An 18105-nucleotide genomic window follows, 5' to 3' on the forward strand; every position below is an offset into this window, starting at 1 on the left:
CGAGCTGAAGAATTACATTGAGGCTTGAGGGCACACCCTCTAGCAAATAAAAACAAAACTGATGTGCGCTGGTGCCTTTTAATTCACCAGAGGAAACGTGTGTATTTTAAAGCATATATGTTCATGATTTTTTCTCACTATCATACCCAGCTTGCATAGCTCTAACTTTGTCAAAGGCGAAACCGTTGCATTGTAAATGCTTGTTATATCATTGCGATACCATATGCTCCTCCCTAGTACTCAGAAGCTGCCAGAATCTTATTAACGCCATACAGGCCATTATGTTCCATGATACCATATCAGTCTCCATTCTTGCGGCATGGATTATAGAAGACCTGGGTAGGGACACTGTTTTTTTAAACATTTCCCCTCCCTCTTCAGCATCCCACTCACTTTGACCACTTTTATATAACAGTTCTGCTCCTTATTGGAATGGGGGGGGGGGCATCAAGGCTGCATAGACTTTAAAAAGGCCTGACATTTCTCCATTGTTCTTATTGAATTTTTTTAGCCCACTTACTGAGGCAAGGACCCTTACTCTCAGTGAATCCAGTAGGACATTCTATTTCAGGGATTTCTCAAACCAGACCCCCAAGTACTTGTATTCTTTAACTGTTTCCAGCTTAGTAGGACCACAGTGAGAAACAATGACCAATAGTTGAGTGACCTTCCTTGAACCCCCTCTTCAAGGGACACAATGTGGTTCACTTCCGCCCATTCCTGGAGTCATCCCAGAATTATTTTTGCAAAAGACTTTCCCCCACATCCAAAAGGTTAATCAGTCTATAGTTCTTTCGGGGTTTTTAGATCTCTCCGTTTATGGATGGGTCTAATAAATCGCCCATCTTCAGTTTTCTGGGATCTGGCCTAAGTCAAGTATGTCACCTAACATTTGGGAGAAAAATTCTGTCCACCAATCAGGCTGGGTCTTTAGAATGACTTCTGGGAGATTATCGGGTCCCGCAGAATCTAGTCAGGGTTACATTTGCTATAATACGACGGACTTTATTTGCTGTAAAATGGGACCCGTTGTCCTCATCGATGCCTGACAAAGGATGCTCTCTCTTCGTTACCGGTTCTACCTTTCTAACGTATATTTCTCCCAAGTTCTCCTCCCAGGCAACTTCTGCCCCCATTCAATTCATGGTCCCCTGTACCTTACCAGAGGCTTCCTAAACTAACTTCCCAATTTTGTTTTATATTTTTTGTTTCCATCGATGCCAGTAGATTTACTCAGCATTTCTCTTTATAGGTTTGTATTTATTGCCTAATAAGCATTTTATATAGTTCCTTTGTCTTCTGAAGGCTATTCTAAATCTCAGAATCATATCTTAATGCAAGGCCTCTTTTCCCTTTTCTTATACATGCCTTTAATTTTCAGCATTCCTCATTAAACCTGTCATTTCCTTTAGTCAGGTTTCTCTGGTTCCTAATTTCGCCACTATTATTTCCATATATTTCACCCCTTGGCTGATTGTATTTCCAAACTTTCCTATATTATTATTATTAGGGGTACTGCTTAATGTTTGGTTCTGCTAAAATATGGACAATTCTTCCATACACTCCTCAGTCAATATAGTAGTGATACGCCTGGGATAAAAATGTATACAGGGATTACTGTCTCTAATTCACGTTTTAAAGGATAATGATAACTTCTGTCTGCTTGCACCATCTCAAACCTCCTAACTAAATCCAAGTTCCATGCGTTCATGAAAATATATTCTATAGGGCAGGGTTGCAGACCCATCTTAAATGTTTGATTTAGCTTGATGGTCCGCATTTGTCCTTCCATTGAAGCAGACTAATTCTTTGGACCCCAAGTATTTTCCTAGAGTCATATCTCATGCTCCCAGACCAACGGAAGCTGGTAACTTATCTTGCACTAGGTCAATAGCTCTTTGCACCATGAATCAACCCATCGGTGTCTAATTTGGGGTTGAAATCTCCCAGCAGAATGAGCAAATCTCTGTACTACAATTAGGGCTCCCGGTTTTATGGTATTTAAATTTTTCCCATTTCCGTCTGTATTTATCCATATTTATTTTTGGGCCATTTTATTTGTATTTATCCATATTTATTTCGAGTTTTGCGTACAAATGTAGTTGTAAAACTGTACATTTCTATATTTAAATGATAGACGCGCACTCATACTTTGATGTCTGTCGTGTTTTAACTATTTAAGCTGCCAAATTTTAAATAACAGTACATCCACTGGCAAATATTAGCATTATACCACAAATGTAAGTTGACAAGTGCAGTTATTTAAAGAAATTGCATTCTGTTTTTTAATTTACCATGCTGTCCATCTGCTCAGCTGTTGGGCTATAATTCATGAAAGACAGCACGAAGAGTCACTTAAAAGAAGCACATTCTGTATTTATCCATTTTTAAAAAAATAAGTGCAGGCAGAAAGCACATTGTTTTAGGTCTGTATTTATCTGTAAAAATCTGTAAAAACGGAAAACAGGGAGCCGTAAATACAATTCACTCAAGGCCTCTATATCTTCCTTAAAATGTCCAGGTTCTGACCTATACTCCTCACCCACACCCCTGCGAATACGCTTTCACTATAACCATACCCTCATGCCTTGGGTCGGGGTCCAGAATGTACACTCTGCAGGCCACCTGCCATTTACATTTGACTTCCAAAGGATTCACCTTTTTAGCTATTTTGATAGATATAAGGATTATTTGTCCTCACGCGGCCATCCCCGTTGGCTCCTCTTAGCAGAACTATTTAGCTGAACAAACCCATCAATCATAAGGGTTTCGTCGCACAGCCATGTTTCTCGTAAACACACAATCTCATCAAGGTCTACTAACCTTTTAAAGCTTTCTAATTCTGACATTCTCCTATAGCCATTTATGTTCCATGTTAATAACCCTGGGCTGTACGACGACCACGCATACTAATCAATTATACTTCGCCACCAGTTTCCCCCATCTGCTGGTGATGAAAGGGCCTTATATATCTATTTTCTAGGATCAGCCCTCCCCTGTGTCTGGCTATTTTAGAGTATTTTATATTGATTTCTAGATCTTCCTTATCCTTAAACCCCTGGTCAATCAGCCTGACCTGCCTTGGTCCCAACCCAGAGTGGGGTCTTAAAAATAGTTTATCGTGATTGCTCCATTCTGACAATTCTGACACCAGGAATAACCCGATTCCTTCTTTAAGGTACCTCATGCTCTGTTTTTACAAGTGCAGACGTAACCAAGCCAAAGTATAGCAGGACTTTCGTAACTTTGTCCCCTTCACTATTTTTCATAAAACCCACTTGTCTGAGAACTTTTGTCCCTATATCTCTTAAACTAGCACATTTAAAGACACAGAAAAGTAACTGGGACAGGTTTAATGGTTGTAGCTTTCTTACTTTCTTCCCACTTTTTCCATAATGAGACGGTTCAAGATATATCCACAGATTATGTCCATCTCTACTTTCTATTTCTTGTGATCTCACTCAACGCTCACCCCGATTTCTATTACCCACCAGTTCTATTTCCCTCCCTCTCCCCATTCAATCCTTGGGGTCTCCCTTTTCTCTTTGCCTGACCACCTGATTACCATTACCACACTCTCTTACTTATGGGTTGTGTACTACTTTTCCTAGTTCTGCCTTGGGATCCCATTCACTCTCCATCCCGATTCCTCATTTACTTAGAATTCCTTGGGGCAATTACAGGTGCTGGGGGTTCTTTTTTATTATCTTTAAATCTTTTACCCTCCATCTGTGACTATAACCTCCATCTTATGCTGTTTTAAGTTTATCCCCTTCCCAGAACCTTTTCTCATTCTTCTCATCCAGGTTATATGTTGCCTATAAGTGGTAGATTCTCCATGTTTTTTTAATAAGCATTGGGTATCTAGATACATATACACTTTGCATTCCGGTCGACCGGGGGGCTCTTTCTGCATCGTGATGGGCTGGACTTCCGTTATTTGTTTATCTCCATCAACAGGCCTCATTACAGAAGGCATATGGTCCCTAATTTGTTTTAGTTTGCCCACAATCATTTGTAGCTGGTCTTTTTGAGCTTTTAAAATGTCATTGTTCATCACCGATTACTTCAGCAGGCCTTGCAATGATTTTTGTAATATCAGCATTACGTCCAACATAGAGGATGCTGGCTTTGCTGAGATCTCGAGATCGGATATGAAATTTTACATTGATCCTTCAAATGCTTCATTTGCTAGGACTGAGGACTGTTTCATTCTTTTCGACTGCTCCTCTTGATCGCCAACAAGATTACTGGACCCCAGGCTGCAATGGTCACTCTATCCCTGCCTTCTCCCGCTCGGTTAGAGGACCTCTAACCTTAACGGGGGAGATGAGCCAGGGGAATTGATGAAGATCATCTTTGTTTCGGAAATGATTTATTCTGGTTTCATGTATCTTGGTGACTTAAATGAGGTAAACCTATGTCCAGCGAGAAGTGGCTGACATTCTCACGGTGTTTTAGTTGCCTTTCTCGGCACGACTGGGATTCGGACAGGAGTCATTTCCTTTTGAAGTGTTTACCCACAAAGTCCTTAATTGATTTTGCGACTGATGCTCCCCCTAATGGCCCCCAGTCTCAACTTTGCAGGGAGCTTTTATTAAGGGGTTGCTTCTTTGGGTCTCCATGTCTTATCATTATGGCTTCTTCTCTGGTATTTCCTTCATTCTTCTCCGGGTTCCTGTCTTATATTACTATGATCCATCTTTAAACAGCTCTTCTGACGTTTCAATGGTTTGCCTTTCACTGGTGCCAAGTTTTAATATAGGTAAATATTCTTAATAGGGACCCCTGAATTGTTCCTTCTTGCTTTATATTCAGGGATTTACAGCTTAAAGTCAAGGCCCTCCCGGGGACGCTCAGCTCTGCTCATTTTAAATACGGGTAAAAAATACTTTTTCCTTTTCACCAGCCATCAAACGCCCTCAAACACTTAATTCTACTTTCCTGCTGTAGTCGGATGTTGTGCCTCCACCTTCTTCCCAGCAGTTATTCTTATTATGCGTATTGCTTTATACAGTCCTTAAACTGCTGATAGAAGAAAATGGACACCTGGCTATTTTCTCCAGGAAGTTAAACATTGTTTCTGGCGCGATTATGGCTCATTGACAACAGACTCACAGCTCAGAACACGTCCTGCCACGCGCCACGCTCCCCACGAGTGGCAGGGCACAGTTACCCGCTCAGGCCTGCTGCTCGCTTTTTATTATTACAATGTTCTGCTTCAAAAAGAAAGTTTGGAGCTCATGGCACATCACATCAAGGCTACATTTCTAGTTGGGCTCTGCTCACGACACGGGGAGCGCGGCTACATGGGTTCAAGGGTTTCTCAATTCGACGGAGCTCCTTCACGCCTTTACTCAAACACTCGGGTACATTGCAGCTCCAACAATCAGGCGGTCACAGGCAAGGCAGTACGCAACACACGCCTACTCCTCGGTGGCCGGCACAGCAACAGCACCAGGAAAGCAGAGCGACACATCTCTTACAGGGCTTATAATAATGGGCACACCTCACAATTGTTGAAGAAGTTCATAATATTAAATACCGTCTTCTGCTTACAGAAGAGTTCTTGATATAGCCTGGCATTAATGATCAAATGTCAGGGGTACCAGGAGATGCTGCGACCCAATCTCTGGAAGATGTACAGGTGATGCCCAATAGCAGGACCTTAAGCAAGCCTAAGAATTCCCTCATGTCCAAAACAGAAGCCAATACATCATTACATTTCCAAATTCACTGACCACACAACGTACGTAAGGAGGGACTCGGGAGCTGCTTACATACAGCCAGACACCGTTCTTGTACCCAAAGCAGAAGCCACGCAACAGTCGGCAGAACTCTGACTCGACACACCAGGTTTCATTTTATTTCCCCTTGTTGCATCACAAGCCTTCGGTATTTTTGAATCCTTTACATGTGTTTGTAATATTGGTTTATTTATTAGCAGCATATCTGGTGTGATTGCAACTAACAGAGGATACAGGCAATTAACGTACAATGGGAATAATGTTAGTTGGATACATTTTTGATTTAAAAAATTATAATCTTAGGTGGGACCTTGAAGCGAACGCTATAGTTACAGCCGCAGATTACAAAAACACAGAAACAGGTTAGCTGCGTCATCCGGGCAGAAGATTAGATAAGTGGTTAAAACAAGTAGGAGTAGCATAATTTAATAACACATTAACTATGTCGCAATGCAATGCGAGCAGCAGTTTTATAGTTAACACATTGACAGTGTCGCAATGCGAGGTTTTTCACACTGTCTGAAGGAATGATACTTAAAAATGAATCCTGAATGACACAAGAACCTATGAAATATCCTCTTTCCAAAAAATGACACGAGTGCAGTCTTCCGCAATGCATAAAGCTAGTCAAGTCAGAGTTGGGAATTCATCAGAGTCCTCCAATTAAGACCATTACAAATCAAAGCAATAGTAATTAAAGCTGGGATGATAGCAAAAAAACATGAAACAAAAACACGAATAATTGCAATTCAACTACACAGCAAAACCTATGTGAAGTGTTTTAAGGCAATCAAAAGCAAAAAAACAACTCCAGGGAAATATTCCGAACACCAATGACTGTAGATACCGATTCTCAAACACAATTAAAACTGAATAAAATGACCATAACTGCGTTTATTCACACTTCTTACTTAACTGTGGTTTGCAGTATGTTACTAATACCTTTATAACAGGCCATAGCATGCCCTTGCAAAATGCCAAGTCGACTCTCCAAGGTTAACAACGTACAATTTATAAATGTATCTGCAGCCGCTTTCATTGGCGTAAACAATAGATGTGAAAAGTGCCTTTAGCGTAAGATGTATATTATTGCCCTGACAGGGTTGGATTGGGATTCAAAATCGGCTCTGGAACGTAAAAAAAAAAAAAAAGTTGACCACATTTGCATATTGCCTTTCCTCAAAACACTGCTGTGGCGAAATTTTATCTAAAAAAAAAAAAAAAAAAAAAAAAAAAAAAGAGTGGGAGACAAAAAAATTGCACTGATTCGTTTCCACTGGTGACTGTAAACAAGTGAGGCCACTTCTGCTCAGCCCCCTGCCCCGCTAGGTATGCATACAATAATGGGCTGGCCCTGCGAGAGAAAGAAAAGGGCACCTCTGTCTGCTGCTAAACGTTAGGTAATGAGCGCCCATCTGCCTCCAGAAAGGCCACTCAGACACCCACTGGGCAGCTGGCTGTATCCGAACAACCAACGGTGACACCGCCCAAATCTGCCCCCTAGACTGCTCCAAAAAGCAGCCCACAGTTGCAACTCGGCTCCACCCCCTCAGGCATTGCCCAAGTGCCCGCATTACCAACCAGACGCTGTTTCCTGAGAACGTGAATCCTGAACTACAACTCTGAGCTACACCCCCACTCTCAAGCAACCGGCGGTTCCAAAACTATACCTCATTCGTGAACATCATGCATAAAAATAAAATCAGGTGTATAATGCATATGAAATTGTAAAGTTTATTATTTATCTAGGTAACTAGCAAGAACAAATACATTCGAGGGGTGGGACAGCTTCATTCCGCTCTGTCCAATAGCCAAATGAAGTGAAATTATGCCGCCACTGGAACTTCCCCATGTAGGCCTAGTCTCACTGCCAAAGTACACACAGCACAGTTGAGGTATCCTATAGCTGTTTTGTGCGCATCCTCGAATCTAAAGTGCTTTGGTAAGAGCTAGAGAAGCAAGCCACTGAAGGCTCACGCCAATGCCAGGCTCAAGCTTGAGGTGCTTTTAGAACCTCTGGCTTAAAACGATAACAGCCTTAAAATGAATTCTGCTTACCCTGCCGCCCACGCTCTTACGTCACTGTTCAAACCTGCCTTCCCAAACCCTTCCCCTGCAGTCGTGCTGCATAGGGTCTTCCTCCGCCCAAGCCCGAGGAGGTAATTTACAATGCAGAAAGGTTTCACACTGTAATAAAACTAATGGCTGAATTGGCTAGTGTGAATGCAGGAAATGTGCTCAATCCTAGCTTCCTCACGTCATTTCAACGATGTGATCCTAGGCAATTATTTTGTATTCCTTTATCTGCGCATTTGACAACACCTTGAACTACATTAGTCCAGAATATGCCCTCTAGAAAATACTCTTTAGTATGCGAGCTACATATAGGAGGCAGAAGGCACCTTGCAACTTGGTTCACTGCTGCCAACGTTGTTAGGGCGGGTCCAAGTTAATCGTAGGAAATTATCACTTCTAGCAAATGACTTTAAATTCGGCTATTTAAACAGATTAGAGGGAAAGCATTTTTGAAATGTGAAAAAAAAAAATGGGTTGTGTAGTTGTTGCACTAGTTACTTGCCAAATATTTTGCTGGCTCAGCTCGTGCTTTGGCTCACAAAACCCAGACCGACCCCTGGCAATGCTCTGGCTCGGCTCTCCTTGTTCATTTGCTGGCTTGCCCGAATCTAGTAATAGCACTGGGTTCGAATTTTCTGCAAATAAGGATTGGCTAAAATGCCAACCAGCAAATTATTTACTGGTTGCCATTGTTTTGACCCAAATGCTTTTGGTGTATAATGTTCCATCCACCCCTGGTGGGCATTTATTAAAAGGGGGCTCTTTCCCTTCAAATTCTTTACATGCAAACAGTCTCTTTGACATTTCAAACGCATTGGCAGATAAAAAAAATAATTAATAGCTATACCCAGTTGATTTGTAGTGCAGTTACTTTGATTAAGGGAAAGAGCAAAGGGGCCAGCAACCTTACAACACAACCAATCATGTGATACCTTCTTTGGACACCTTAATCTTCAGTAGCAGCTGTCAGGATGGCCGAGCGGTCTAAGGCGCCAGACTCGAGAGCTGACTCTTCCCTCCAGCTGGGTGTTCTAATCTTCAGTAACTTGGAATACCCTACAATGTACTCTAAAATGATACTATGTCCCTACAAAAAAAGACAGTAGGTGGCCTAAGCATATCAATAAAACGTTTAGCTTCCAAATAAATGAGCTATTTAAAAGTACTTTTTTCAATCCACGCATGACCACTATTGCAATGATGGCTGAAAGGATCTTGCAAGTACCTTGAGCAATTTGTGGTGCAGTCTATAACCAAGTGGGGGACTTTCGTCAGGAATGATCCGTAATAGCCAACACATTTGAATGCTCTTGATTTCACATCCTCCTCTGATATCAGTAGTAGGTCCTCAATCGGTCACATGTACTTTCTTTGAGAGGAGACTGGTAAATAGTGGTTTGGGATCAAGTCAAAGCTATGGAAGCCCCATCTGTAGACGCGCTGGATTGTGTTTTTACCAAAAAAGAGACTGTGAAAAACACTAATTTTTGTACGAAAAAAGCGAATAATAATTATTTTTTTAAACTTACACTTTAATGGAGTCTCCAAGATAATTTCAGTGGGTATAAACACATTGAAGTTTTGTTACAAACACTTTTTGAAGTAAAACAAAAGAAACTGCACTGACATACAGCACAAGAAAAGAACGACAGGCTCGGTACTCATGAAATCGATTCCAGACCTACACCTCTAGGGCTACACACAAGTCTCTGCAAGCAGGTGCAATAACCCACTGATCTATATCACCAACGGAGGAACAAAGGTGCTCGGGCGGGGCAGTCCGTGAAAGATAATGGAGCTGTATCCTGGCAAACATTAGCTCACTGTTCAGTCAGAAGAGAGGACTTTGATCGGGAGCCACCAAGTCCAATCCCTTGTTTCAGCTTAGGCACTTCAGTAGCTGTGGCCAAGGTAGGATCCAAGCTGCAGTCAGAGGTGTGCTAACAGTCCTCTCTGTTGTGCAGCGTCGTCACGTTAATACATTAACAATTACTTTCTTTCATAAAAGCACTAGTTTGAAAAGGGAAAAAAGGACTTGATCTGGGCTTGTCCCCAATTCTTCATTTATGTAGAACCCTGGCAGAACTCTTAGTGAACTGCTTCCATTTCCACTATATCCAGTTACCACTATACAGTTTCCTAGAAAAAATGCACACTCACAGAATTACAGTAAAGCGCAGACCCTTCCACCACCTAATCTAATGTATTCACTTATCCTTAGATCTCACCTAACACTGCATAGGCTTTGTCTCTTGCGAGACCTTTTGCTACCTCACAGGACGCTTGGAGGCCGCCCATTGCTTACTATTCGCTGGCTTCATGATCACTCATTTGCTTCTTATTCGTCAACTCCTGTGGACTTTCTTCCACTTTGTGTGTTTGACCCCCACCACAGCATAGGTGGAGTACTTGTGTTCTTCCACTTCTCATTTTGCATGTGCTACTTTGCTTCTTTTGCTTAAGCATTCAACAAGAGTGTGTTTACTTTTCAGCTTTCTCCCTTGTGTACTTCTCCCCCCACCCTCTGTCCGTTGTCCATGTTGCCCAGGCTACCCAGCCAACCCTCCGTTGTCAGTCTTCTTGCCCTCATGCTCTCCTTTTCATTTTAGATGTGCTGCTGTACAACATGGCTACAAAACATTGCGAAAGTCAACCACTCTCATAGGCGAGACCTATTGTGTTTGCCAAAGCTTGTTAAGAAAATGCCCTATCGCAAAGCAAACTTGTGGAATGTAATGCTACGCAGGTTCATGAAGAAGGTGCATCATTCCACTGAGGTGCAGCTCCAGCAAGCTTTACAACATATCAAACAGGCGCGCAGTTTGACGAGGTGCCCTAGGGGTGCAGGCACAACGCTTTCCTTTCAGTTAAACGTTCCTCCCAACCTAGAGGCACCCGAAGCTTTCAGAATCCTAAATAATTCAGAAGCAAGCCTGAGAAGTTATATCACAGCCTGGCTAATCTCGTCTAACAACTGCACTTCCATGTGGTAAACCGACAAATTACACTGAAGCCCAAATTATAGGGTTTGCTATCCCCACGGTGTCAAGCAAACCGAAAACTCTTTGTTGAAGTGCACTTTTGCGATTTGTAGCTTCACATTCTCAAAGCAGCATTTAACACTTTTTTCTTATGCAAGACCAGGCCACTAGGGCTCAGTGTTTCGTCTGTCTTTTACAGCTGCATTCTAATTTAGAGTCATCTCGGCACGCTGCAGTATTTTTTAGTAGTTTTGTTTCACTTTGGTAATGTTGCCAGTGACATCACGTCACTCATCCTTTCATTGTGTTAGGGTCACCCTGTCCTAATGTTCAATCTTTCCCCTTTAATAGTGTCAAATGTGATCTTTAAAAATAGCAAGGAGGCTGTCTATGGTATGAAGGGTTGTCGAGCTGGGAACAAGTACAGCATGTCGAGAACAGTAAATAAATATCGAGTGAGATTAACACAGGAGTCAGGCAGCATGATGGGAAAGCTGCAGTCAAACTCTAGTACAAATGCATACTTCTGTTATTGTTTAGAAATGACATCCAAAACATATCACAGATAGGTTTGCCCGCAAAGAAGGTGCCATGGTCGCATAAACTGGATATGTACTCCTTCTTCAAATACTAAACATACCACTGTACATTTTTTTACGGAATTGTATAAAGGAGGGTTAGTTTACTTCAGATACACTAGGTAAAAAGATATCCACATTTTAAAAAGCTGAAGAGCGGTCACATGAAAAGGAGAAAGGATCTCTGCAGCAAAGTCATGTGTTCAGGAAAGAAAAATTGCGGGCGACAGCAAAACAGGATTGGGCATTGTGTTTTGCAGTTATGCGCTTCTCCTCGGCTCTCAAACTGGTATGGGTTTTAACAACTCATAATGGTGAAGATCTAGTTTGGGATCATCTCAAGGACATTTAAATTACCAAGATAGCAAATACAAGACAAAATGGGTGCATTCTTAAAGAAAGATAACTCTTACAGAGCTGGTCATGGGCGAGAAGCTGAAGGAGCAAAAGCGAGGCTCTGGGGCAATATCAGAAAATAACCTTTTAGGAAAAGTGATAAAAGCAACAAAGTCTCATCACAAGCAACTATGAAGAAAATAGTAAATGGAGTCCAGACACTGGACAAGCAATACTGAGTGAAAGACTAGCAAGTTGAATATTGTGAAGGATAAGCAAGGTAAGAATTAGGAGAGTAAATATCAGTGCAAGGGACTGGAGGTAATGTACACCAGGGGCAAACTGTACGTCGGCAGACCTGTAAACAAATAACGTGTCAGACCAGTCAGACTTAAATTGGTAACAGAAGCCTAAGTAGTGCAATCAAACAATGTCATAGAGAAACAAGACTTGGTAGCATAAGAAAGTTATTTCTTTACCTGCACATGTCTGCAAACGCCTGGAAATTCAGCTTTTTGATCTTTTTCTCGCTCATCCAGTAGCCAACCCGTTTTCCTTTTAGAAAGGTCTGCATTTTCGTTCACTTACAGGATTTACAAAAATATGGACGTCGGGGGAACAAAAATAAAAACTAATACTTATGAACGCTCCGGCTTGGAGCACCGCTGTGGCCTCCAAGCTCCCAGTAAAATGCAAAATCCGCCTTTAGCATGTGATAAGAAGATTTCCTAAAGAGAAAGAACAAGAGAAAAGAGATATCAGAACAGTGAAAGCCCATTTCCTAGAAATGGGTAAATCCAATCAACGAAATGGAACAAAGGTCATGCAAGACTGGAATATTACCACCAAAAAAAACCACACACACACACAATCATACAATGGAGCTGGGCGTTAAAAAGCCCAGAAAACCTGTTTGCGCTGGGCTGAGAGGGTCTGGCATGTGCAGAGAAAACACATGGATTCACAAAGGGAGGTGCCAGGTTCAGGGATAACCTATTTTGTTTAGTCAGCTAATAATATATGTTGCTTCTGTTGCAAACAAGAAACACAGAGACCCTCTGCGGTAGTATCAGGACCAGTCGAGATCTCTCGCCAGCCTGTTGTGCTCCGTACCTTTGCACTGGACAGTGTGGTCAAGAAATCTCTACTGTCCAGTCTCCTCCAGATGCGGAAGGGGAGAACTCCTAAGCATGTAGCTATGAAATGGCTAAACTGATGACTGGAGCCCCCTCAGAGAACAGGTTTAATCTGAGTTTAGGAACCCAACCAAAAATTCATCCATCTTTGGTCAAATCACTTGACATCCCTCCTTATGAAATTGTAAACATGTAACATTTTTTGCAACCTCCTGTCCAGGGCAGTCCCAATGACATGTTTGTTTGAAGAGTTTTATATAGCGCTGGCTGGACCCGGAGGTATGAGAGCGCTTTACATTAGAACAAGTTGCACACTGTTACATCAGTTACCATAGCATAAAATAAAAAAAACATACAAGTTACCTGAAGCATGAGGGAGGTTGGGGGGAGAGGGTTCGAGACAGGGGTGTAGGAAAAGACAAACAAGTTCAGGTAGGGTTGGAAAGGGGAGTCAGCCACAGGATCAGGAGGGAGGAGGCGGGGGAGGGAAAGGAAACAGCGGAGAGACCAGCAAAAACAATGTCCAATGTCCGGCTCAGTAGGTGACGGCTAAGGGGGTGAAACCAAAGTCAATCTCCTCCATAGCTGCATAAAACAGCTCCACCTGGCATCGGCCATGTTGCTCGGGCACCGCGGTCAGTATAACATACCATTATATCTTGTTTTCTGTAACATGGCCTTAATCTGACCCTACACACGGTACATTTAATATTACTGGGGCCTTTTGACAAACTTTCCTGCACTAAACCTTTTCTCTATGAAGCACTCTACTGCACCATGGAGCTCAGTTTATTCTCACGTTGCTACTTCGCTTCGTGTCATCGGAACACGTGTCGTTTGCAGGACTTTTCTAATACAGGTCTCCGATATCCTGTGTGCTGCCTAATTCGTGTGATTGATACATACGGACACGCACCCCACTAAACCACTGGCTTATCAAAATGACTGGGAAATTATGTTCTGAAGCCACAGAAACGTCACAATCCCATTTCGTGTTATATCGGATACAATCTACTTCTGACGACCTGAATTACCTGAAATGTTTTGTCCAAGGCCACTGTCTCCCACAGCCTGTAAACAACTCAAAAGAAGTACCTGCTCTCAAGAATAGAATAAACTCTGGTCCGGCAGCGCACGCCCTCACTAATGCCCCCCAACGCTCCTCTCCTGGGTTCCAGGCTTTCGGCAAGTAACGCTGCAGCTTCTAGAGCCGGCAACTGCTCTCAGAGATCAAACTCTCTCTCCCCTCCCCGTTTTGAACAGTCTCTTATCCCGGACGAGACAGCGAGTCTGTGCATGCGCTTGTTTAGTTTGACTTGTCTGTGGACGTTTTCCGTCAGGGCATGGAGTTTCCCTTACGGTCAGGTATGAAGCAACTTTACTGAGTTTTGTCTCTTAAAAATCAGACTCCGATGCCTTCTCAGAAGTTTAAAGTCCGACTGGCCTATGGGGCACTAATCAAGCAGTGTCCGGCGGGCTGGCCTGACAAGTCAGTGTGTGGGCCGGTTATTGTCTGTTTACGGGCTTCTTTTGTGATCTGCTGGGCTGGTTTTTATTTTTAATTTCCCGGGCATTAAAACAAACATTCTCTGCAGCAAGCTCAAATACGATCAGTCCTCCCTACTTCGCAAAAATGTATATAAGTTCAAAACTGCCCAGTTTGCAAACACAGGCCATTTATTTTAGCTCTCTGGCTCACTAATGGGGGCCACTGTGATTTTGGTGGGCGACCCTGTTTTCTATCCCTGTCTGATCCTGTCGCTTTTACAGTCACCTGAAACCTTTCTTGCTACAGAAGCAAACAATTAATCTGCCAAGTAGCAGCAGGAGGTTTGAAAAGTGCGATATTCCACTCAATTGGGTCCTCACTGCAGACCGTGATCTCCAGGTTAGTAGATGTTTTCTTACACTCAGGCCAGCGCCCTTGACTCAAATTCCCATTCAAACCTGGTCTCATGCTCTATGCACGCCGCTTTGCAGAAGCAAGAGCCAGTCACTGGCAGCTCTGCCTGGTTGTAGAAGCTACAGGTCCTGGCTGTTTCAAGTAACAGCCCCTGGCGCTTTCAAGAGCAGCGTGTAGCAGAGGCAGCAGTGATACCAGAGCAAGTCCCAGCCGACCCTAGTGCTGACAGCAGAGTTTCTGCTGGTAAAGAAGCGACTCAAAGCAGCTTCTGCTAACACTGGCAGCAGCAGGCAGGTATTAGCTGAAGCCAGTGATCATGGCAGCAACAGCAGGGTATGTTAGTGTCAACAATAACCAAAGGTGTGTATTCTGGGGCAATCACCCAAACTCCATATGAACTAAACTCCTAAAATGGGGGGGGGGGGGGGGAGGGGGGGGGGGGAGATGTTTCTGTCGGGTGTCACTTGAGATTTAGCAAAACTCATGTTAAAAGTACTTGCCTTGTAAACTAGTAAAATCTAGGCTGCTATGTCCATCTCCCAACTAAAGAAACAGATTTTTGTTGGCATAAAAAATGCACACATCCTAAACTTGGAACCTACGGATATGGATTCTAGACCTGGTTTAGTCACATAACCAAAAATGTGTCTTAGGAGTAAACTCGGGGCTTTAAGTGTGGTGGATCCCTGTGGGTCTCAGACCCAGCAGTTAATAAAAACTGACTATGAACGGGTCCCGATTGTGCCCTAAATTAACATCTTAACATTATAAGAAAAACTACAATTGATTTCTCAATAATAACTGTGAAAAACATTAAAATAACCCATCTCATCTATACAGCCTGTTTACATTTTTTATGTTTTACTTAATTCTGCATTCCATCAAAGTATTTCCTTTTTCCCAGGATGTTCGGTTTCTGAAGTTTTTTTTACTTGCAACATATGACTTGTATAGCGCATAAACAATCAAACGGTACTTATATAGCGCTGCTTCTCACCCGAGAGGGTATCCAGGTGCAATGCAGCAGTGTCAGTCGAAAAGCCAGGTCGTGAGTCCCTTCCTGAAGTGGGTCAGCATGCGTGAAGTATGGAGGTGAATGAGAAAGGCGTTCCAGGACTTTGTGGCGAGATGGGAGAAGGAGCGTCCTCCGGTGCGTCACATGTGTGTTATCTGTTGGGGGGCAAGATGAGCGGAGCGGAGGTAGGAGGAAATACAGGAGGTGGGTTATGTAGGCAGGTCCCTTGGCGTTGGAGGGCTTTATAGGCGTGGGTCAGGAGCATGAATTGACATCTTTTCTGTATGGGGAGCCAGTGGAGGTCTTTCAGGTGCTGGATAGTGTGGGTCCTCTTTGGCAGGTTGAGGACGAGTCTGACAGCTGCATTCTGGATTGTATGGAGTCTCATGAGTTCAGTGGTGGTGTCTGCATACAGTGCATTGCCGTAGTTGAGTCTGCTGGTGAGGAGTGCCTGCGTCACAGATTTCGTGGTGTTGATGGGGAGCCACTTGAAGACTTTGCCGAGCATGCAGAGGGTGTGGAAGCAGACTGAGGAGACAACATGGACCTAGGATTTCCTGAAGTGTTCACTGTCCAGGATGATGCTGCGAGCATGGGCTTTTGGAGTAGAGGTGGATCCGAGTTCTGATGGCCATACTGTAAACAGAATCGCTTCACGCTGTTCAGGTTGTGGGTGTTTTTTTTTTTTTTTTTATAAATGGCCTATGATTGAGTTTTGGAGTGGAGGCTGAAAGCAGTGTGAGTTTCTAACAGTTCCTGTAAGTAGGCCATAAAGTTGTTCAGAATATTCATCAAATATTTTGCTTCTATGTAGAGAGCAGCAGTCACATGTTCTAAATGTTATTGCCATTCTTTGGGAAAGTGTGTGAATGAAGTACAAAGCTGTCGGAAAGTAGAAGAAAAAGCAGTCCTTACAGGTGAGTAGGTATGCTGTGTTTGTGAGGAGGTGGTGAAGTGAAGGAGAAGCAAGTAGTTACACACACAAATGGAGAATAAAGTTAAGAGTATGTGAAAGCAATGAGGTGTGAGATGCAAAGATAGAGGCTTTCAGAAAGATGTGTAGAGAAAAAGGGAGCACACGTCTAACAGAGAAACTGCGTGGGAAAGTGGTGTGTAAAGAAGGCCAGGAATGGCTACGACAACGAAGACCACTACTCGGTAATGATTAATTCACGGTCTTAGGTTTTGAACATTGTTATTTCTTTTCTTTCACAAGAAACTTATTTATCTGATAGGTTAACAAGCCTTGACAAAGCCAATAGTGCGGGCTTGTTTTAGGCATATGCCTGCTATTGTGTGATATGTCTGTATGAACCACCAAAAATCTCACAGAGACACCCATCTGAAGTGGGAAGCACAACACTTTAGTTTATCTGTTTTAAGGCAATCCCTTTATTACATAAACTCAACCTCTTGCAAAGGCTCTCTAAGCTATTTGGGCCACGGTCCTTTAGGAGATCCCCCCACCATCACCAGCGTTTTAACCCCGCTTTAAGGAGCCGCTGTACCTCAAGCTGTAATGAAAAGGTAACCATGCTGTGTTAGAATGACCCAATAACCAGCGGCTATCAAACCTCCTCGTCTGTTTTTGCAATATGGTTTTAACCGGTACCACACATTTAATTCTCTTCCATGAACTTCACCAGCTTGAGATACTCTTCGGACATACAAATCCACCTGTGCAGCTCTTCACTCCTCTTTTGGAGCTAGATTCATACTATACCAAATATTACAACATAAAATACAAAATGTATCCGGTTACAGACACACCCACACAAATGCGCGTCCGATGTGTTAATCCACCAATTTAGTTAATTGACAATAACCTGCAGGTTACAATTACTGCAGCAGATACGTGTTCCCTTAAGTTAGCTCGTTCGAACCGGAGGATACACAGCCAGTAGGTGACAATATTTCCCTGACAAGCTTTCAATTCACCGTTTCCAAAGAGCAGTACAACTAGCAGAGACCTCAAAGCGTGAATACATTCGACGGGCTTCAATAACGTTTACTTTTCAGAAAATCGTCCTTTCCCACTGGTACCCTCCCAAGCACACCATCTCTGGTCTGGTACACTGCGGCAAGTGGCAGGAAATCTGCCCCTCAGAGCAGTTACCCCGATACTGACAGACGACACAGGTGCAAACAGCATCATGTATTTAATGACCGAACCCTGGTCCTAAGTGCAGCAGCCCTGGTATCTGTACATATTAGTAACTGGCCTGGGACTGCCAGCAGTCCTCAGTACCTTCTGCCAAGCGACATACATGGTCCACTCCACCCACTCCTCACTGTTGCTGCCATGCTTGTAACCCACCAATGTTTATTGAAGC

The 18105-nt window shown here is 43.0% G+C and overlaps 1 protein-coding gene across 2 annotated transcripts in view; it reads right to left on the reverse strand.

The window, feature by feature from the left end:
- Positions 1-18105, reverse strand: part of ITPK1 (inositol-tetrakisphosphate 1-kinase) — a 514297-nt gene that overhangs the window by 495896 nt on the left and 296 nt on the right. The window contains exons 1-2 of one of the 2 annotated variants that reach the window (XM_086937701.1): positions 15755-16207; positions 12198-12446 (exon numbers count right to left, since the gene is read on the reverse strand). In XM_086937701.1, coding sequence (XP_086793827.1) covers positions 12198-12292 — 95 coding nt within the window. In that variant the 5' untranslated portion in view covers positions 12293-12446; positions 15755-16207. Of the gene's footprint in view, positions 1-12197; positions 12447-15754; positions 16208-18105 lie in introns of those variants that run through there. The other variant, XM_086937700.1, reaches the window with a different exon arrangement.

Source organism: Lissotriton vulgaris, chromosome 9 (assembly GCF_964263255.1).
Source record: "Lissotriton vulgaris chromosome 9, aLisVul1.2, whole genome shotgun sequence".
NCBI lineage: Eukaryota > Metazoa > Chordata > Amphibia > Caudata > Salamandridae > Lissotriton > Lissotriton vulgaris.